Raw genomic sequence first — 21,634 nt, 5'->3', positions numbered from 1 at the left:
ATGTTTGAGGTGACACTGGTTTTTTTCTTACTTTAAGGAAGGATTGTAAGAATGGAGGAAAGCTACCTGGCATGGGAGTAAGAGCTCTGGGCCCAGTCGAGTCATTTGAAGTACTTTATTGCTTGTGCTTTGGCTGCAAACTCCCATTTCAGCCTGAGTACATACACTGGTGTCTTCTGAAATATGAGTATTGGTAATCCCAGTACCATGGCGTTTTGTCGAGGTTTCTACCCCAGTTTTACCTCCTTAAGGTCCCATTTCTAGCTTCCTAATTTTCAGCAGTTTGGGCTGGTATATTTTCAGTGCCAGAAATCTGTCTAGGGCTGATTTTTTTTTCTTTTGGTAACTCTTTGTTACAATTTGATTAAAAAATAATGTATTAGTTTTGAGACAGCAGTTGGGGGAATTACATTGTTTCTTAGTATTTGACAAAAATAAGTTCTGGAGCACTCGTAATAGAGTGGAAACTGCTGTGGGAAGCAAGAAGAAAACAGTGGAGACCTCTTAAACAGTTTGTGTGAAGCTGTAGCAGCAGCAAAGAGGAGGTATTTTCACAGCTGTATTTTGTTTGGAGTTAAGGGAGCTGAGGAGCTGACACTCTGGCTGACCATAGCATGAGAGCTGCTGATAGCAGATCCATAAGGGTGTCAAGACTTAGAACAAAATGACTTGTGGTAGGGAATCTGAGACGAATTTTTGAGATCTAGAGAGGAAAATGATGCCACAAAAGCCCAGACACGTGTCCCAAAGCCTAGAGAGCTGTCAGGCCAAAGGTACTGAAGCCCAGAGCAAACTGCTGCAACTGTTGCTGAAAGGTTATTTCATGTTCATAGCAAGGTAGCAAACTTTAAAGTGTGAAGATTATGAGCAGATTGAAACAAATTTGGTGTTGGCATACTGATTTTTGGATGGTTTTTGGAAAAGAATCTCTTTCTCACAAGAGTCTATTCAAAGGGGAGAGTTCAGTAACTTAGAAAGTACCCTCTGTCTTTGGATAGAGGTCAGGACAATTCATGGAAGTGTTAAATTCTCCATGAGTAACTAATGTAACTGCTGCAAGCACCATCCCCATTGTTGTCTGTATGTCCTGATGATTTTTACACTGCAGACCATTGTTTCTATGTCTGAAGGTGCAAGGTTCCTTTATTTTTAAGTACCTGACTTTAAAACACAAGTATTAAAAAACCCAAACCAACAAAAAACCCAACAAATAACCAAAAAACCCCAGCCAAACAAAACCTGTGAGCAGTGAACACTTCAATACATGGAATGAGATTTAATTTGGTTTCCGTAGTGCTTCTGTGAACACATCTCCTGAGTGAAGACTGCAAGCCAACCTAAATGGGGCTCACTTAGGAGAATTGAGTTTTGCAACATGTAGTTGACTGGGGAACTCAATAATTTAATTTCAGAATTACTGTACTTTGAGAACCTCAGCTCTACAGAGACAGAAATCCCACGTGAAGAAAGATAAAACCATAAGAAAATTTATGAGTGTGATCTGGATAAGCTTGCCATGTAAGAATGTTTTTACTTAAGGAAATAAGTAAAAGTAAGAGTAAACTGAGCTATAATTGTATGTAAGTTAGTATTTAAGTTTCTAATGTAAGAAAATCACAACTCCAAATTTGTAATAGGGGAGAGGATACTTCTAATGGGTTAATAAGGTAATTTTTTTGTATTCTTGTATCCTTGGGTATAAAAAAATGCGAACACACATTTAATGGTTAATATTTTAAATATAAATATATACTATATAAATAGTAGTTAATAATGACCTTTTTCCAAAATCATGGGGACAAGTGTTGCTGTTGATAGTTAGATAACACATTAAAGAGTAGCCTGGCTTGGCTCTAGAGGGTCTTCAAGCCTTTTTTTTTTTAATGTAAACCAATAAATAATTCTCTAGATTAGATTTCTCTCGGTAGATTTCTCTGTCATTATTGATTATGTCATCTTTCTGAGAAGTGTAGACTCTAATACAGAATAAAGGACAAACAATTGCATTTTTCATGTATCTGACTGTTGATTTCAGTATGCTGCAAATTCTTTGCTCTCTATTTCAGCCAGACTCAATGGGAATTTGTAGAAGTGAAATACTGTTGCTGAAAGGACCCTGTGAAATGTAGAACTACGCCACTGTGCCTGCTATATGATTAGAACAAGAAGCCTGTTCTCACCTTTCAGCAAAAGTTTAAAAGCATTGCCATAAAGCTCTGGCATTAAAAAAATCGTTGTTACTCTTAAAAAGAAGGCTGACAAGCATGTCCTAAAAATTTTACACCACATACATAATATTGTGCAATAATACATCTAAGTTATACTGGTCTGTAGCATGTGCCTATCTCTGTTATATTGTTTGTGAATACCTTTCTTATAACTTTTTAAACAACTAATTTTCCCAACCACTCAAGCAAAGCAGAGGTTTTTGCTGATATATATTTATCTAGTTATGAGTAGTTATAGTAAAAAAATTCTCTTAATGCATATGTACACTGAGAAGCTGAATTTAGATAATGGCTACTATATTGTCATAGTCTACATGGCACAGATGTTTTTCATATATTTTAAGATGTCCCTTGTAAGAAGCATGGTCTGCAGGAGGGCTGGTGAGTGGCAGTTAGAGATCTATTAAACTGCCACATCTTAGTTGTGACATCCTGATGTGGTTCTCCAAGCTAAAAAAAACCACAGGAAAATGATATAAAAAGAAAGAGCACGCCTAGGTAATTGTTCCCAATAGTGACTGTTTGCAACTCAGAGTTCATGAGTGCGGTCAGAGCACCCAAGAGCAGTCCTAAATAAACACTTATCCCAGTGAGTCAAAATGCGTTTTAGATGGTCTTAGTACCTTTGTCAAGTTTGAGCTCCCCACCAGTTAGGTTAGTAGTAGATACAGAAAGTGCAAATCTTTCTGGGACAGGTAGAGAGCATGAGAGAAATAATGCTAATCTGAAGACTTCTGCTGAGGCTGATGACACTTGGACTGCTTCTGTGATTGTATGACACTGCATACAGTGTAGTTACCTTTTTAACCTAAAGGTGTTAATGCAGAGCCTGTCATTGCTGACACTTTTGGAACGCTGTTTTGGTAATTGGAGAGCTTAAGGCAGCAAGAAATAATCAATACATCTGAAAACTTGTCTTCCAAATGTTTTCACTCAAACTTTTGAAAACACTTCATAATTAATAGCCAGATCTTTGCTCTTTCGAATCTGGGAAAAACAATCAGGAGATATTTATATTTACTGCTGAATATGTTTGAGTTGATGAAACTCATGAAGGTTGTATTGTGGGTCTTAGGCTTCAGTAATAAGGACAGCATTAGATTTTGAAGATCTAAGTTTTTATAACACCACATTCCATTTTTTTATAGGGCATTCTACAGAATGTTTATTAATCAATCTAACGAATTATGCGCTCCTACAAAATTGGGTATGAATCTTGTTTAAGATCATGAGAAATGAGGCAGAAAGCAGGAAAAGTCATCTTTCTAAAAATCATAATGTTTGTGCTGGACATTTGCAATGCTTTATAGAGGAAGAAAATTCTTTCAGAAACACTGAGTTTTAAGTTATCAATTCCATGTACCAAAATGACTTCTTTCCCAGTAAAAGCTGAAGTCTGAAGTAGAAGGTATGTGTTGCAAGGGGTTGGAATGACAGGAATGGGGTTAATCCTGTCCTTTTTTGCAGTTGCAGGAGCTGAAAGGATGCAGAAATAGAAAAGCAGATTTAAGTCAAGTGTAATGCTCTATGATTGCTAAATGTTGCCTCTTGTTTTTGAACATGCAGTTTCTATATAGAAGTTCCTAAAATACAGAACTGTTGCAGTGAGAAGTCTTTTTGTCACTCAAATGCATATGTTTAAGACAGGGGTAGAAAGGAGTTAAAATGTCATCATGAGTAGAAGGGGATAGCTGGATAGTGTGAAAAATGAGCAGTTTGGCCAAAGCCTTTATAGTAATGGAAAATATTTCTATTAAATCACATTGAAGTCTAGAAAGCCATCTGAAGCTTCAGTATTTTTTGTAATAGAGATTAATAAAATTTTATGCTAATGTGTCATAAAGAAGAAATAGCTCATTTGGGTACAGTATGTTCCTTATCTGACCTACTTAAATGCTCTATTTTGCACTTATAGGCTTCTAACAGACTTGGCAAGAAATGCTATTTCCAACTTTGTGTCTGTTAAGCCTTTGGAGGATGGGAAGCTAATAATGGTTAAACAATTTGTAATTCTTTTTTTTAATTTAATCTTCAGAGAAGAAAGCAATAAAAGACAGCCACTTCTTATATAGAATGCTATTGCTTTTCAAGAGGTATATAAGTATAGGGAAGAGTTTTGGAGTGACTCCCTGTGGCACAAAAGACTGGTAGAGACGAGGAAAAGAAGGCAGACTTGTAAAAAGGCTCTTTTTTTTTGCATTTGTACTTTTTGAGATCAGACACTAAGAGAACCTGAACTATGAAGAAAGTGAAAAACAGACATACAGCTATATCCTCTTCTCTACCTCATATATGGGGTCCATTATCCTAAGTGCAGCTGCCTGTGTAAAGAAGTGTGATAAAATCATAGCAACCATATGACTCAAATGTTGTGAAAATCACATGCAAGGAAAAGTCATTTGGCTTCAGCACAATAAAAATACGAATTATTCTTTAGAGCTGTATATGACTAATTTTCTGTGAAGCATGTTCATTTCTTCTCTGCTAGGAAGGTGCTGCTGGGGTCAGACCACAAACCTAGGCAGCTTCTTGGAAATGTGCCTTCAGGGACAGGAACTTCAAACCAAACGCCCAACAAACAACTCATTCTAGATAGCATTTGCAGCATAGTACTTAATAATACTAATAAGAGTAGTAAAAGTCTTCCTTGAACAACTGGTGACTTGCCAGCTGGATGTTTTTCAAAATTCATTGACTTGCTGTTTGTCAAGATTGCCTGTGCAGGGGTAAAAGAGAGAAATATGTCTGCATAAATGCAGTGGAGAGTAATAAAGCTCACAAGTTGGGTTAAGTTTAAATAATAAAACCCTTCTCTTTGGAAAAACATCTTGAGAAAGAACAGAGCTGATGTGTGGTATTGATGTAATAGGAGACTGGTATCATCTGAGAAGTGTCTGGTCAGATATGGATTCCCTGGAGTTCATAGCCTGAATGGCAGAGTGAAGTGAGACTAAGAGGCCTCACACATGACAAGGTCTTCACTGAAGCTTCATCATTATGTCCCTGCCACTTTGGTAAGGAGAGCCTTGTAAAGAAAAGGCTTATCTGCAGAGTTGCAGTCCTATACTTAAGTTGTGCAGAGGGAGGTCTCCTGTGTTGGTTGTGCCGTTCTCTGGATGGGAGAGTGTGTGAATTGAAAGCGAAAGTGTCATGGCCCTGTCACCATCTTTTGTCGCACAGAGTTTCTTCCTCTGCGTCAGGTATTCTGTGGGGTGGAGGGGAAAAAAGGTTTTCTCTGAAGAAGGCAAGTGGCTTGCAAATAGTCTTGCACCTCTCACTCAGGAGGGAAAGGGGGAAATGGAATAACCCTAAGTCTTAAAAAGTTTCTTCATATGACAATCAATTAAAACAGACTTCTTACCAAGCAAGTGAAACTACCTCTCTATATTCAGCTGGAATTGAATGATCTTCCTGAAAATGGGTTAATGGGGCTTTGAAGAGTATTTAGTAAAGAGCTGCCTGGCCACAGAAATAGATCACAGTCTTTGTTCTCAAGCAAAATGAATTAAAATAAAATTGCGATATTTTGGGTTAATGGCACCTTATTTTTTATGGTCATTAGATTTTCTGTGCAGTGTCTTGATAGAGGTGCGTGTTTGCTTTTCTTTTGAGTGCAGGAAAGTACCTGCTGGGGCTGAGTTTATTTCTTGATTTGATGTTAATTTTTTTTTTCTCCCTCTCCCTTTCCCCAGTAGTAATAAAGCAGTTTATTGACAAAGCAATTAAATGAAACATCTGTCTGTACATTTTGAAATACAATTTAGAGTGGGTCTGTAATTTCAGTGTAGTTTTGCCTTCTGGAGTCTCCTCTTTTTTGCAAGAGGAGGGCCATGCCTAGTGTACTCCTTCCCCTGTCCTGCCCACACCTCTCTGCTGCATGTGTTGAAACCAGTAGGAGAGCAGTCAGCCTTTCACCAGGGATGGCTGGGCAGGTGGTGTGCTGCTGTTGGGTGCAGAAAGGGTGACTGAAGCTGCAAAGATCTCAAAGAGAAGGTCAAGAAGGATCTCAAAAGAGTAGAAGGGGGCTGAGAGCTACCAATGCAGGGGATAAAACTGCTGTGTTGTAGGTATAGTGGGATGAGACCAGTATATACCTGGTTATGAAGACTTACGTGTGCTAAAGGCCAGTACAAGAAAAAGTTGGTGTGAACTGGTCGTGGAAGATTTTCAAAGTGAAGATGAGATGCAAGTGTCTAACACTGAGGGATTAGGAAAAGTCTCCTAGCAAGAGCCTTGAAGGAAAATATTCAACTGCTTGATATATGTATAGGACAAATACAGAATGTGGGTAGATGTTGTAGAAAGATTATGAACTTTCTCATGTCAAATTACCTAGGTCTGTCCTAGTGAATTTGTGAGATGTGGGGATTTTTCTCCTAATTCCAGAGCAGTTTTAGCCAAGAGTTAAAATTGTCAAATATTCAGGTTCAATTTCATCTAGCCAGTGTTTCTAAACATTCATTAAAATGAGCCTTTCACCTTGTAGAATTATAAGCTGGGAAGTCTGTCATGCAAAAGCATGTATGTTATATTCTACACTGGTTTAGAACCTTCAGTTATTCAAACCCTTCGTATCTGTATTCCAATGGTACTTTTATATATATTGTGTATGCAGAATTTCTAGTAAGTTTTCAAAAACTTGTATGTGCACTTATATGTGCCAGTTTCTCTCCTAATTGTGCTAGAACTATGAAACTTGTAGGTAAACAAATATTAATTATATCATAATGAAGTTTCTAGGGTTCAGTTCACTGGGTAATAAAGCGAAATAGGTATTTTTATCATGTTCCAGCTTCTTTCCTTCATTGTGTTCAGCGATGTAGAATGAATTAAATGTACGGGTTTGGTGCTGGGGTTTTTTTTTGGTTTTTTTGTATTTATGATTTTAAAAATTAAGTATAACCAAAATGTTTTTAAAGGCAAGAAAGGAAGAAAAAAAATCCATTGTGGAGTGTTTTTAAAAAATAATGTCTACTCTGCATTTTTTTCATGGCCAGAAATGAAAATTTTGGTAGGATGTTAGTCTTGCACAGAGAAAATCAATTGTAGGTACACAGCTTTTTACATATGATGTAAGAAATGGCAGTTAGTCATTTTGTATTCCAGTACAGACTGGTCAGTGGGGTTTTGCTATGTTTTGTTAATCTTCTCTATGCACCTCTGGAAAAACTTTCCTCTGCAAAATCTGGTATGGCTGTGCTGACCTCAGCAATAGCAGGGTTTTCTGTTTTGATTGGATTTGAGCTGTGGGTAACATCATTCTGCTAAGTTGCTGGTTTTCAAGTTGTAGTCCCTAGTCCCCTTCCTGCCTTTGGACCACAAAGGGCTCCAAGACCTGATGACTAAGAACATCTTATTGTTTCAGATGTGTAAATACCTATGAAATTTCTAAGGATGTCCACTGCTTATCTGGAAGGGAAAAAAAGTAAAGAAGGAAGCAGAGCAGAACTTATCCTCTTCTGATTGCTCACTCACACTTTCATTTATTTTGAAGGTGCAGTTGTAAATGATTAGAGGTGTTTAGTGGGGAAATTGTTCTCCAAAGCCCAATTTTGTGACCAAAGACTCATCAGAAAACTATTAAACTGTTTCTTTCCTTTAAGCATTAGATGATGTAAGGGGTGATTTGCTAGTAAAGGTTGTATTGGCGCCTGGAAGTTTGAGATGGTGACCAAGTGAAGAGAGCGAAGAAGGATTTTCACAAGACAAATTAAATTTGGCAGTAGCTGGATCCCAGCTCCCTTAGACTGCTGCTTGTGATTCCCAACAAGGGAAAACACTTATCCAGGAAAATAGTCAAAACTCCACATTTTCCGTGTTGGCTTTCTGTCTTTGTCTCTACACAGTTCTTTCCACGTGATGTCTGAATTATTCAAGTGGAGTTACCCTGTTTCGGTTCCTATCAAGGGGTCTTTAGTTCATACATAAGCCCACTTACCTCCTCTTTCTGTACTCCCCAGTAATTTTTTGGAAAGGTAATTTCCAGAATTCTAGTTATTTTTCTTATCTGTGGTTCTGAACTGGGCACAGAAATGTTTGTCCTTAATCCTGGTGACTGACTATCTTTCTCCGTTTAAACTTGGCTTGCTTCAAGCAAAACCCCCACACTTCAGTGATTCCAAGAAAAAAGGAACATAACCACAAGGTTTCCCCTAAGATTTTGCATACAGCTGATTCACTTAACCTCAAAGATAATAAATTATGGAAAAAATTGGACTGCTTCCATGTATTCACCATTTTCTGTAATAAAGCCAACTTGTTTTTATCTCTGACAGAGTCTGGAGGAGACTGTGTTCAGTCAGCTCAAGTGTGCTGTTGAGCATGTTTGTGGAATGCATAATCCCACTTGTTTTGAGATTTGATTATTCTGTCTGACTTCTTTCTAATGCCTTAGACTTTCATGCTATTACAGGAAGGCAGGACTAAATACTTCTGTCCAGGAAAAAAAAATCTAGAATCATCTTCTTGAGATTAGCAGACAAGAGCAGTGATGTCTTTATTAAAGCTTTATTAAAGGACTTGAGAGAAGTCATCCTGATGATTTAATGCCATAGGTTGCTTTGAGGCAATGGGCAAGATTCCTAATGAGGAAAGATAACCTTCTCTTCTATCACTTTATCATTTCCACCGCAGAAAGCCTCTTTTTGTCTTGTGCACTTAAGTGATGTCAAACACATGCTGTGTGTGCAAGAGTATATAAAAACTGCATGATAATGTTCTCTATCTTAGATAAGATTGTTGTGTTAATATAGTTAGAATAAACACTTGAGCTTATGGCCATTGACTTTGGTGCTTATGGCAACTATTCCCAAGTCCCTGGTTTTTGCTGTGCAACCCCTCCTACTGTGTCAGCTGTTAGTAGTTCATAGATTGGCTTTACTTTGGTATTTTTCCATTGTTACAATATTTAGAATGCTGAATTTTTCTTTTGTTTTTATACTAACATAATCTGATATGTATTTTCTGAAGAATGGCCCCATGTGTGAAAGCAACACCCTGTCTTAAGTTCATAAAACTTGTAAATACCCAGCTCAGGAGTCATCATCTTTCCTACAGGTTTTTTTCAGAAATATTCTCACATAGATGCATGTTTTGCATGATATTTCTGCATGCATAAAGTCTGCTGTAGTGTGGCCCCTGTTTTGCAGGCAGAGTGGAAGCAAGCCCAATTCTACGATATCGAGATCAGTGAGAGCACATCTTGAACTTCGTGAGGTTAAGGAACTGGCCGATGTACCTCACAGGCTGCTGCTGTACACCACTGCAGCTGGATTTGTCTATTTATTTTAATGTATTACTTAGGGTATGATATGAATCATACAGCAAAAGGTTTCACTTTTATTACTGAAAACAAATTCTCATTTAAAACTTGAACCCCAAAGATTTCAGTCTATTGAATTGATGTGGCGTGCTGTTGGCTCAGAGATTGACTCTGGTTCATATGCCTGAGGAGCAGAAGGAGGAAATCTGGCAGGAGACAGGAGCTAGCTTTGCACATGGAGTTTGGGGCAGTGTAAGGGCGTGGGGACTGTCTGAAGCTTTCCCTCCTCTGCTCTTTGTTTGTAAGTTCTGACTAGGTTTCAAGTCAATACTTTTTATTTCCTTGTGTTTGTCTGGCAATTAGTTTCTGTCAGTTAGTTGCTTCTGAATTTGAGCAAGCAACTACCATGAAAATGACCCTTATATAATGCCCCATAATTTTATTATTGTCTTTTAAGTAGATTTTATAGGTTAGAAATCCAAGGGGGGGGGAATTTTTCTTCCCCCTGCCTCCACTCTAGGAAAGACGGAGTTTGAATGGAAAGGGGGGCGATTAGCATTACAAAGGACCTAGCTGGCCAAGCTTCATTTCTATCAAATGGCCCATCGGAGGGGGGGGGGGGGGGGGGGGGGAGTTTTGGGGGAATTGCTGACCCTCCTCAGAAGGGAGAGGACAGATTACTGTGGTTTCTCTCTCGAACGGAGATGGGGTTTGCATGTGTGCGTTTGGAGAAAAAGCCTAGAGGCCGGTCGTTCTGGCTTTCTCGTCTTTGTCAGCCCTGACCACTGGCCTCAGCTTGCTTGCAAGCTGTCTTTGTCTCCAGCCCGCACCTGCTGTGTTTTCATCGGAGAGTTTTGTGCTCACTGGGAGAAAAAAGAAGGAGCCTTGAAACATCGTCATCTGAGAACAACAGTGAGTTCTGTGGGGGTGGACTGCTTTCCTTTCCCCCCTTCTTCCATTGGGGGAAGGGTCCCCATTTTCTTTTCTGCGTCTCCCGCAATCCGAGACCAACCCCCCAGACCCCTCCCCACGTGGTGACCGCCAGAGCCCAACAGCACCCCCTGCAGGTCAATGCAGAGCACTGCAGGCTCTACACCTCCAGCGATCCAACAGCGCCCCCTGCCAACCATGATCAGAACTGTGCTAAAGGACAGAGAAGTATTCAGACTTTTTCTTTTGTTTGAAGGGGACTTTTGGGTACAGGACTATTGTCTAGGGGTTTTTGTGTTCTGTTGCTGTTCTTGCCAACATATATATATCTTTTAATAAAGGGTTGTTATTTCTTCTTTTTTTCCACACTTCCTTGATTAGAGCCCCTTAATTTTGGATTTACAATTGCTGAGAGAGAGTTTGGTCTATCTCATAACTCAACCTCTTTAGCAAAACATTCCACTCTCGTCAAACTGAGACAGTAGATACAGTAGTTACTAAAATGTGCTGTGAAAAAAACAACATTCTAAAAATAGAAATCAAACCCACAGGGATATTTGGATGTAATTTCAATGATTAAAAAAGGAAAATGCAGTCTGCATACTAAGAATGTAGATTACGGATACAGAATGGTGAAATTGGTTAAGTTGTTTGCTCTTTAAAGTACCTCAAAAATGTTTCTGTAGTATAACTGACACTTGATGCTGCTCTATAAGATGCTGTTTAAACTATGACTGGTAATTGAAATCATTCTCTACAGCAAAATTGGCTGTAATAGGTGATTGCTAAAGATAGTTAATACATATGCAGTAATATTCCTTTTTATTTAAGTAAGCATAAACTGTATATTTTTGGGGAAGACAAGAAAAAATATATTATTATTACCATATACTGCTTAATATCAATTAGAAAACTGAAAGTTTTGCTACTCTTTCTAACAAGTTAGTAGGTTTCATATAATGTTTATGACATTTCTAATGTCTTAACTTGTTTAGACAACACTATCACTTGTTTTATCATCAATCAAAATAAAATATTTTTTCTGACACAAACTTTTAGAAATGTTTTTATTGACAGCAGTGTCAGTCTTTCCACTTGCCTAATTAAAAAGAGAACAAAGTTGCTATGAACTAGTAACAGCCTGATTCTACAGTAAAAGGTAAATGCTGAATGAGAAGTTTCCTTGCTCTCCTCCCAGATGTAACTGTGGGTTTTCCTGAAATGCTTATTTTCAAGTCTGTCTCCCTGCCTGTGGAATAGCTACTCTAACAGAAAGCCATACACTACTCTCTTAGCAGTCTGGGAACTGAATTACTTCTCTGGCAATTAGAATCATATCAGAGGAATGGATAAAGAATTTATCCTAAATGTAGGGAATCAGCCATATTATCTATGGCATTAAATTAAGCAACTGTGTTGTTCAAAGGATGGGTATTTGTGTAAAATGTATAGAAAGATGAGTTTCTTGTGCTTCAGAAAATGATTCATGATTTCAGATGATCATCAAAAAGTTACTGTTTGGGCTTTTATAGCAGTACAAACTCTTCCAAGATCAAGGTACATACATCTGTAAAAGAAGAAGTTTGGAGTGTTCTGACTTATATTTAGATGAGTTGGAAGCCTTTTGACTGAAGTTTTCATGATTTCATGACATATGCTGGAAAACCAGAGAAAAAACAGAATGCAAAATACTTCTGAAATGTAGTCCCACCTTTTTGTTGTACGTTAAAATCTGTCATACTCACACATAAATGTCTCCTTCCTGCTTTCTGGATCCAGAAATCTCAGGGTTTTTTTCTGACATTCTGAAAAACAGTGTGACACAGCGTCTTTTTTGGCTAAATTCACAAAAGAAGAGCTCTTGGGTACTGAGTTATGTTTTATTCTGACTAGACTGTGGTACCCCAGAGGCAATTTCTGCTGCACCATCCAGCACTTCAGGAATAGAGATGCTCACATGTGACATTTGGATGTCTATTAGGCACCTGTAAAAATGATTCTCATACCCCATACTGGTATAAGGTTAGGGCAGAGGTATTTTTGCTTTCTTTGGTAGGAGGATGTCTGAGAGGAGAGGCACATGTGGCTTAAGGGGAGCTTTAAGCCTTGCTGCAAGGTTTCATCATCTGCTGGGACATGTTGGGAAAGCTCCTGATTAATCCTTTGGGAGAAGGGTGCAGGAAGAACAGTTGTAGAGAAGACAGACTATGTGTGTGTGGGAGAGTGTATTTTATATATTAGTGTGTGTTTGCAAGGAATGGGTAAAAAGTCTGAAATTCTTGCCTTTTTTATTGTAGCTGACAACTCACTTGTTTAGAAGCTGCTTTTTTTTTTGAAGCTTTTTGTCTGAATAAAAAGAACATCTTGAAAAGGCAAGTGTCATTACATCAGAATGCAACTCCCACTCAATCAATACCATTTGGGAACAAATGAGTAGCTTGGAGGTTGGGGAAAATACATGTTAGAAGAGAGATAAGTGAATGCTTGTCAACTCCATCTGACCAAAATCTGATAAAGGCCTTTGATACTTTATTATTTAAGAAATCTTTTTCAGGTTAGCTGTGCTCACTTGCTTAAAATGTGCAAGGATGCAACTGACAGTGTTTGTCATACAAACAGTTGAAAGCTGTGATTAATTAACTAAAGCTGCCTTGAGCAATTTTTTTTGCTAAAATGACAAGGTGCATCTAATCGATTATTACAAATGTAGTCAAAACAAATTAATTTTGTTTTTATTTTATCAATCAAAAATTAAAGCAGAGTGAATTTATTTTCCTTGAATTATTTTACACCACAAAACCAATGGGATAGAGGTACACTGATTCCATGAATTGGCAAGTTTTGAATTGGATGGCTTTTGTTTATCTCCATCCTTCTTCTTTTTGTAGGAAATTCCACTTATTTGGATGACCACGGACCACCTCCTCAAAAGGTAAGCTGCTGTTATTTTGTGTTTGCTTTCTCCTGGCTTTTTTGGCTTTTGTTTTTAACTCATTGTATATTTACTTGTGTACCAAGCAACATTGCTGAGTTTACATCAACAACATTTAGCTTGTTCAATATTTTTCCCCAAGTGTTTTCAGGCATTTATAAATAACATGGGTTAAATCTCAGTGTGATTAAACTAATGGAATTTTTGTCATTGAGTCAAGGGGAGGCAGGATATCCCTGGAACATGGGCTCTGCTGCAGGTGCAATGCTTTGAAGCAGGTCTGTAGGATAAATTTAATGAATGTGAATAATGAGCCCTTTTATAGGGATAGAGTTCACTGTTCCCATCAGGTGTGATTGTGCAGCATAAACTTTTCCCTCCCACCATCATGGCACCTCATGACATTTCTGGTTAGGAAATGATGGTTTCTTCAATAGGAAAAGAGTGGAAGCAGGCATGTAGGGTCTCTTGGTTTGTTTTCTTTTCTTTTACCTGATTTATTTTCTAAAAGACTATTTGATACTATATTGTGCCTGTCTTTCCAGACAAGCCTATTTTAAGTCCCTTTGTATAGTACAGAAATGCACTATACATGAGAACAGATTATTTATTTCATTGATGCAGCCTACCATGGATGCTAGTGCAGCAGGTGGAAGTGACTAGTTAAAGATGGGGTGAATGCGAATAGCCACTATCTCTGGTGGTAGTCCTCACTCAGCTCTGTTCAACTAACCATGAAATCACATCCTGAGCCACCAGGCCTTGAGTTGAAATGCTCAACCACATGTGTACATCAGTATGGTGAAACAGTTGGGTTTTGGTCAGCAGAAGGAGGGTAACGTAGAAAGCAATTCAACTTAGCTTAGTCATCAGTGAAAACAAGCAGTAGTCTGGGTTTCTTCACCTTTTTCTGTGAAGTCTTTGTGCAAATGAAATCTGTAATTTTCAGCTGGTATATGGGTATTTGTTACACTCTTAAAGTTCAGACAGCTCACTTGGAGGGATGATGTACATCTGATTTTTTTCCTCTCAATGCAAATTACTCATTTTTTTTGTCTACACTGTTACAAAAACGGATGTAGACAGAAGTAACAAAGTCAACCTGCTATATTTATCGTTACTAACTGAGATGGGACGTGGGAATTCTAAGGCTAAACAAATGTTTCACACTTAAAATCTATTTTAAGCAATAGCACCTCTGGCTTTTGTGTATTTATTTGCGTACCAGCTGCTTCTCTTGTCCAAGCATACAGCAGCCTGCAGGGAGTGAAGCGTTATGTTTGTCAGGTCTCCACGATTAACACTCAGCTTGGAAAAGTAAAGCAATGCTTATTCCAGACATATATTTTTCATGCTTGCATTAGCGTGCAGAAATGCCAAGCTGTTTCAGTAAAGAAAATGCTGTCATCTAGATAAGAGCTTTCAACCTTGAAAACTGTAGTCAAATTTTGGTACTTTGGTAATTTTGCTTTACCAATTAATGGTGGATGACATCCATACTCCAATGGGCAGTACCAGTTGGACAGATTTATCCAAGCCAGAAACTTTTCTGTTTGCGTTATGAAAACATCTTTTGCCTATCTAAACATGCAATTTTGTGCTGTGATCACACAGCCTCATCCAACTGCAGCTCAGCTCTCTGTAGAAAGGCCAGCTGATTAGATACCTACACAACTGATTGATTGGTTTTGTAGGTACTCTTTGATTAGCTGCTTACAGTCAGTAAAGTTTGTGGGCTTCCTCTGTGTTCATCCTCACTCCTGAAAGCTTGGTGAAAAGCTCGGTGGAGTAACAGGCTATAGCGTTGTGTAAGTTACAAGTATTTTGCTTTTTGAAGTATTTGCTTGTGTTTTAAAAACATTGATAAAAGATCGATCATTTTGATCATCCCTCAGACAAGCCTGCTTATTCCTGAGTGGGTGGGTTTTATGTTTTGTTTTTCATTCTTCTAATCAAAACATAGGTGGGGATTGGTAAAAAGGGCCGATAATTCCTGGTATTTGCTTAGGGTCATGTTTTGAACAAAGACGCTCTTGCTTTGTAAATATCATGCATTGCATATTGCAAATACCCTCTAAGAGCTTCATCCCTGAACTGTGAATTTTGCAGATGTGAGTGAAACTAATAGTAAATTCACTGTAATTGTCATTGTCTTTCAAGTAGCCTCTACTCTTATGACTAGATAACTATCTACATTTAAACTAATAGATGGTTATAACTCAACGTATAAAAACATGTCAGAAGAAATTAATCCTGAATCCAGCATTTAAAATATTTTATGACAAAGTGCTTAAAAACTAGAAGTTCAGATAATGAACAACAATTCATTGCCTGGTGTTGAAATGACTGGTAGCTAATATCAGCAGTGTGTAGTTAACTGCAGTGGAAGGCCAGCAACAGTTGATACACACTGGACCATAGCTGTTTTGCAGAGTACATTCCAGTGTTTTGTTAGAAATGATATTAGTTTTGGCTTTTTGTCATGGTTAAATGCCAAAGCTTAGGATGTTTTTTTAATAACATTTGGGGTTTTTTCCTAGTGTAAGAATTGAAAATAACAGAATAAGGAATTAGCATCATCACGTTTCAGGAGATCAGGGTACTGGTCTGTTTTTTTTCAAATAAAGGTTGTCGTAATGGGCCTTTATATAATAAAGAAATGGAGTCTGCTCCCCGCTGAGGTGGTGATCAGAGAGAGTTTATTTCAAACTCGGTGCTCTTTTTATCCCTTAAAACCATGTGACCTGGTAACCAATGAGATTATCGATTCCGGCGCATGTCCCCTGGGCTTCCCTGCCCTGGGTGCCTCCCCTGCACCCTGGACACACCTCCTGCAAAAGGTGGCAACAGCAATTTTCTCAGTGCAAGCAGAGAATGAAAGCTTTGCTCACTTCTGTACATGAATATCGCTGATGTGGTTCTGGTTCTCCCTTAAAGACCAGTTGAGCCTTCACTGAGTGCCTGCAGAGCTGTTCCTCTCACATGTTCTTACTCCTCTTTTCTCTGGCTGCAATTACTTCTCCACAATAACGGTTTTTTCCTTCTTAAGTATGTTGTCAGAAAGGTGTTTCTACCTTTGCTGATTGGCTCAATGTTGGCCCATGGTGGGTCTGTCTCAGAGCCAGCTGGCGTTGACTCTCTGGGACATGGGGGAAGCTTCTGGCAGCTTCTCACAGAAGCCACCCCGCTAGTCCTCTCCCCACTATCAGAACCTTGCCATGCAAGCCCGATACGCTAGCATAGGCCACTCTTCTTTGTCCTTAGGCACCAAAGACCTCACAAGATTGACTAATTCTAGATTTTCATGAGTTCTCAGACAGATCTGTATATGCTTTCCTGAAGGTAGAGGCAACCTCCAGTAGCCCTAGCACACCTCTGGTGTTGCTGATGTTAGTATGTGACAGATAAAAAGGCAATAAAGTTGAGCCAAACAACCTTCTACACTGTCAGTGAAAATTGTCTCTTCTTTCCGAGTTCAAATCTCTATCTCACTACCTCCTGGCTTTTTTTAATAAGCATCTGAAAATATGAATTTAAAGAGATAATTTGTTTATACTTTTTCTATAGATTGGTGTCTATGTGATGGCTGTAGATGATGCTAGCTTGGGTTTTAGAACACCTGTGAAATTGATGTTTATTAGTGACTAATGGTGTTCACTTGACATATTTCATGTCTGAGCATTTCAGCGAATAAAGCAGGTGTACTTTGTTCCAGTATTTATGCCATTTCCTTATCAAGTCTTCCCAAGGTTTTTTTACTCTCTCCAAGAAAATGATGAAACTGGCTTTTGAGGAAAAATAATGTGAACTTTATCAAACCTACTGTTGTTATAGATTGAACTTGGCAAGAGCATTAGGATATGTTCCTCTTTCAGTGGAGCTGATATATGTATGTGTAAGTGGGCTGTGCACATAGGTGACAGATAAATTACATTCAAGTAGTCTATTCTCCTTTTCTTGATCATTTTCCCTTGGGATGCCTGTCATGGACCCAGTGTCTTTTGGCAGCTGTTTAGGTGTCAGCAGAGCCCTGTGCTTAGCACATATGTGACAGTGCTTCAAAGCTTTAAGTGAATAAAAAAATGGTTGGAGGTCAGATGAGGTCAAAATGAAAAGAAATAAAATGCATAACCAAATTTGATCTGATTTTATTGGTTTGAAGCTGGAAAGTGCATAAATAACACTTTTCACCATTCTTTCAGTTCTAACCTAGTACTTATGTGCTAGTTGTTCATGTTTTATTTATGGAGCAAGGCTATCATAGAATAGTACAATCATTTAGATTGGAAAAGACCTCTGAGATCAAGTCCAACCATTGACATAGCATCACCATTGTCAAGCAGATTATTTTTTATTTGACTTTAAAACTTACTAAAAGTTGATTTCAGCTCTGCCTCCTTACACTGAGTTTTTATGTTCATCAAATTTATGTAATTTTTATTTTTTCCAAGTATTTTGATAACAATTAAGATAACAGCCAGGAGCTGTGCATTTTTCTTTTAGTTTGCAGGATTTGTTTTTTCCTTTTGTTTTTTGGTTTTGGGTTTGTTTTTAGTGGATACTTCCTTTTTCATTTGGACTCATGTTTTAGTTCTAGCCAGCCTTTATGAGAACACGATTTTAACCCTTTAGCCCCCTACAGTCTTAAGTGATTGATTTGTTAGGGATTAAGTGCTTGATTTAAAACAAACAAACAAAATACAGTCAAAAAAACCCCACTCAAAACACTGAAAAGCAAGCAAGATTTGTTTACTTTTAAGTACATGCCTACCAGGGATTTTAAGGCATGAATAGTAGTGTATGTGGTTTTTATACAGTTAAAATTCTCTGTTTAGCTTTTCTTAAAAAATTGGTGGATAATCTTTGAAGCAGTCCATCCAGGGTGGACAGGGTGGGAAAGATTTCAGTGATTTAAAAAAATCTATCCCACTTATAAAATGAGGAGCTGAGATGATCATCCAGTGTGCAAATTTTCAGCTATTAAAAATAGTCAGAATTTAGTAGTGCTAAAATAGAGTAAGTAATTTCCTATGTTTACCAGACTCACTATCTGGCTGATAAAATATTGAGAGAATTCACTAAGTGCCTTAACCACAAAGATCCCCTTATGGTTTCTACAGGGGGAGAATGATATAGCAGACTAGTATTATGGAGATCTGTCCAAAAGCTAGAATTGAATCTGTGCTATTAAGTGTGAATTGGGTCAAAAACATTTGAATAGTACAGGAGCACTAATTTGTTTGTTTTGTTCATATTAATTTATTGCTCAAGAATCTTAAGGACAAAAAATCACTTTATTCTGTGATTTACCAAAATAGAGAAGATGATTTCTTACTTTTTAATACTTCTTCAGTTTATAGTATATCAGAAATGTGTTGATATGGGGAGGCTGACTGAAAGTAAATGGACAGTACAAAGAGACTTTGGAAATTACAGCCAGATTGCCTGTCACAAGAAGACAAATCTATGAGGGATGCTGTGCATGCTGATGTCCTGCAAAAATTTAAACAATAGTGAACTGGCTTTTTATTAAGCCTCTCAATTTTGAAAGACTTTGGGACACAACAGGGATGCAGGTTTTGTGAACGACAGTAGCCTGCAGTTTTCATCCGTCTAATTTCAAAGATGCTTGGAAAGTATTTTGTCTTTTGGTTGGTACTTTAATTGTCAGGCTGTGTGCATAATAAATGTAAATTTTGCTTGAGTCTGGCATTCACACAACAGCCTACCTACTGTTACACAAAACAGAAAGATTCTGATATCACCAATTTTGCAATCTGTAGGTTTTGTCCTATGTCACATACCATAGCTAAAAAAACTACTTAAATCGTTTCTGAAGCTAGTAAAACTCTGTGCTTTCACTGAAATTTAGAACACAATCCATTCTGAATTGATCTTTGTTAACCTGCAGATAACCTGTGCAGATTATTTCAAAGTATATGAATATCTCTTAGATTACAGTTTTAAATTTCCAGCTCTCCAATATATTCGTATCTTCTTTCCATTCTTTCCATGACAGGAAGGTATTTATAAACTAGCATAGCATAGGAGGAGGTCATGGCTACTCAGTCATGGCCGTCTTCATTATCTTTTTATTAGGAAGTGCTGGATTATAACACTAAAGTCCAATTATAACTGGGTCTGGATGACCTAGACCTTCAGTGGAAAAAACCAAAAATCTGCCATTCTGCATAGGGATAGCATAACAGAGTATCTTTTGAAAGTGACAATTGATTTGGTTAATCTTGCTAAGCCTTGTGACTCAGTTGAGTAACACTCATGGTTTTATCACGAGTCTTTTATTTGTTGATGGCATTCTTAAATCCTGAATTGAAAAGGGTTTTTTTCTAGATATGATGTTTGAAGGGGAAAAAAAAAGTCTGAATCCTGAGATGCTGTGGAGGCTTGCAAAACTGAAAAAAACATGCCAACCACCAAGTAAGAATTCTGGTATTATTTTGAAAGCCTCATGATTTTGAAGGTGAACTGGTAGGTTCTAGAAGTTTTGTACTTAGGCTTTACAAAAGTATAAGATTTAGTTCAGGAAACAGTGAATAGCAGTGAAGTACTCTAATAAGGGCCATGAGCTTTAATCAGAAATGTGATTGTGGACATGCCTACACGTGGTCAATAGTAGAGTCAAACTATCAGGCAAAGAAGACAGGGTGTTGTGACTGGGCTGAAGGGGTCTGTGTGAGAGTGATGGTAATTCAAGTGAAAGAGGAATTTGGGCAAGTAATGCAAGGGCAGGGCAGTGCAGTTATGAGAAAAGGTAATTCTCAGGACAGCACCCGTAGACTCTGTTGTCCTGAGGGAGTGTGGAGGCCTTTGTGGCTGGCACTATCGGGGATTTTGAGTAGATACAGGGAGAAGCTCCTTCCATTGGAATGGCAAACCATCATCAGGAATGAGGTTTGATTTGCCTGAGCAAGTCAGATTAATAATTTCAAATTCCAGAAGAGTGAAATGGGAGCACTTGACACTGGGTCTCCTCCATTATTACCTCTGATGTGTCATCTCCAACACCACAGGATCCACTTGTGACTCAAGATGTGGATCGTGGTCTGTCAGGATAGGTATTCTGGGCCTTTGAGTCATTTTGGATGACACAGTGATTTCTGCTCTGTTCTGGTTCTGCTGGAAGAGTTGGCCAGCAGCACGTTGTCCCTCCTGTAGGTATTTCTTGGTGTGGTTCCTTCCAGGTGGTGACATCTTGTCATGAACTAGATTTGAATCTGTTACCTGCAGGAGCTGTGATGGAAATTCAGTCCCTTTGAGTTCCTCTGAGCATGCAGAGCGAGAGCACCTCAGAGCTAGCTCATCTGTAACAAGCATGTGGGTTACAGTCCAGCAGAGCTGGCCTGTTTTACAAATTAAAGTCCAGTTATGGCTATAAACAACCTTTATTTCATACTGCAGTTGACTTACAAAGTGTCTGCTTAAAGTGCATTGGAAAAGACAATCATACTGAAGACATTAAAATGAAATGTGGAGCTACAGAAAGAGGGCCTTAAGTAAAGGGCAGGAGGGCAAACTGAACTGCCTCATGACAGATCCTTGGCAATAGTGAAACCATGAGTTGCTGAACTAATGAGTTGCCTAATAGTCAACCACAATACGTACAAAAGGGTTAAACCTTAATGTGAAGAAAGACAAGTGCATACAGAGAAATACATTATTCAGTCTACCACTCACCACATTCAAATCAAATATTATTGGCTCACAGGGTGAATTCATGAATATTGCATTGGAAGGATAGAGATTACCATAAGGTAGTGAGGTTACTTAAGGGATCACCAGTGCTGTGAAGTATTATAAGAAGTTTTAAAACCAGGCTTAGTATTTTGCAAGTATCCAATATAAAGATGTACATTGGATGTGATAGGATTTACTACTTAAACGGAGAATAACTGTGCCAGTGTATTCTCAGCATGTCAGAGCATACAAAACCCTGGGCTCTGGAGGAAAATCAGCAGTTTTAAACTTTACAGTTCCAAGCTACATATAGTGTGAGGCTGCTTTGTAGTTAAAATCAGTCTTGCACAAATTCTGCAGCTTACAGGTTTTCTGATATTACACGGAAAACCTTCCAGTGGAAAATGTGGTAATTAATGTGACACTAAAATTCTTAACCTACCTGAACTCGTGCTAGTTCCCTCAACTAATACCAGTATCAGGGAACCACATCCTTAAATAATTTATCTCCTTTATCTTTTTATGAGGTAAAGTGCATACCAGAAAGATAACTTCTACAATCTGATTAACTTGAGAAGTAAGAAATAA

At 38.2% G+C, this 21,634-nt stretch overlaps 1 protein-coding gene across 6 annotated transcripts in view; it reads left to right on the top strand.

Annotated features, from left to right (window-relative positions):
* The window catches only part of UST (uronyl 2-sulfotransferase), a 224,599-nt gene that overhangs the window by 47,549 nt on the left and 155,416 nt on the right, over window positions 1-21,634 (top strand). For all 6 annotated transcript variants that reach the window (XR_003532016.1, XR_003532017.1, XM_027669880.1 and 3 more), the window contains exon 2: window positions 13,308-13,351. Coding sequence is in view for 4 of the 6 variants with exons in the window: in XM_027669880.1 (XP_027525681.1) it covers window positions 13,308-13,351 (44 nt within the window). In the remaining 2 variants the exon portion in view is untranslated. The remainder of the gene's footprint in view (window positions 1-13,307; window positions 13,352-21,634) is intronic.

The sequence above is a fragment of the Corapipo altera genome, unplaced genomic scaffold (assembly GCF_003945725.1).
Source record: "Corapipo altera isolate COAL_440 unplaced genomic scaffold, ASM394572v1 2b, whole genome shotgun sequence".
Taxonomy (NCBI): domain Eukaryota; kingdom Metazoa; phylum Chordata; class Aves; order Passeriformes; family Pipridae; genus Corapipo; species Corapipo altera.
The sequence above is the reverse complement of the archived record's forward strand: the minus strand, read 5'-3'. Positions and strand labels throughout refer to the sequence as shown.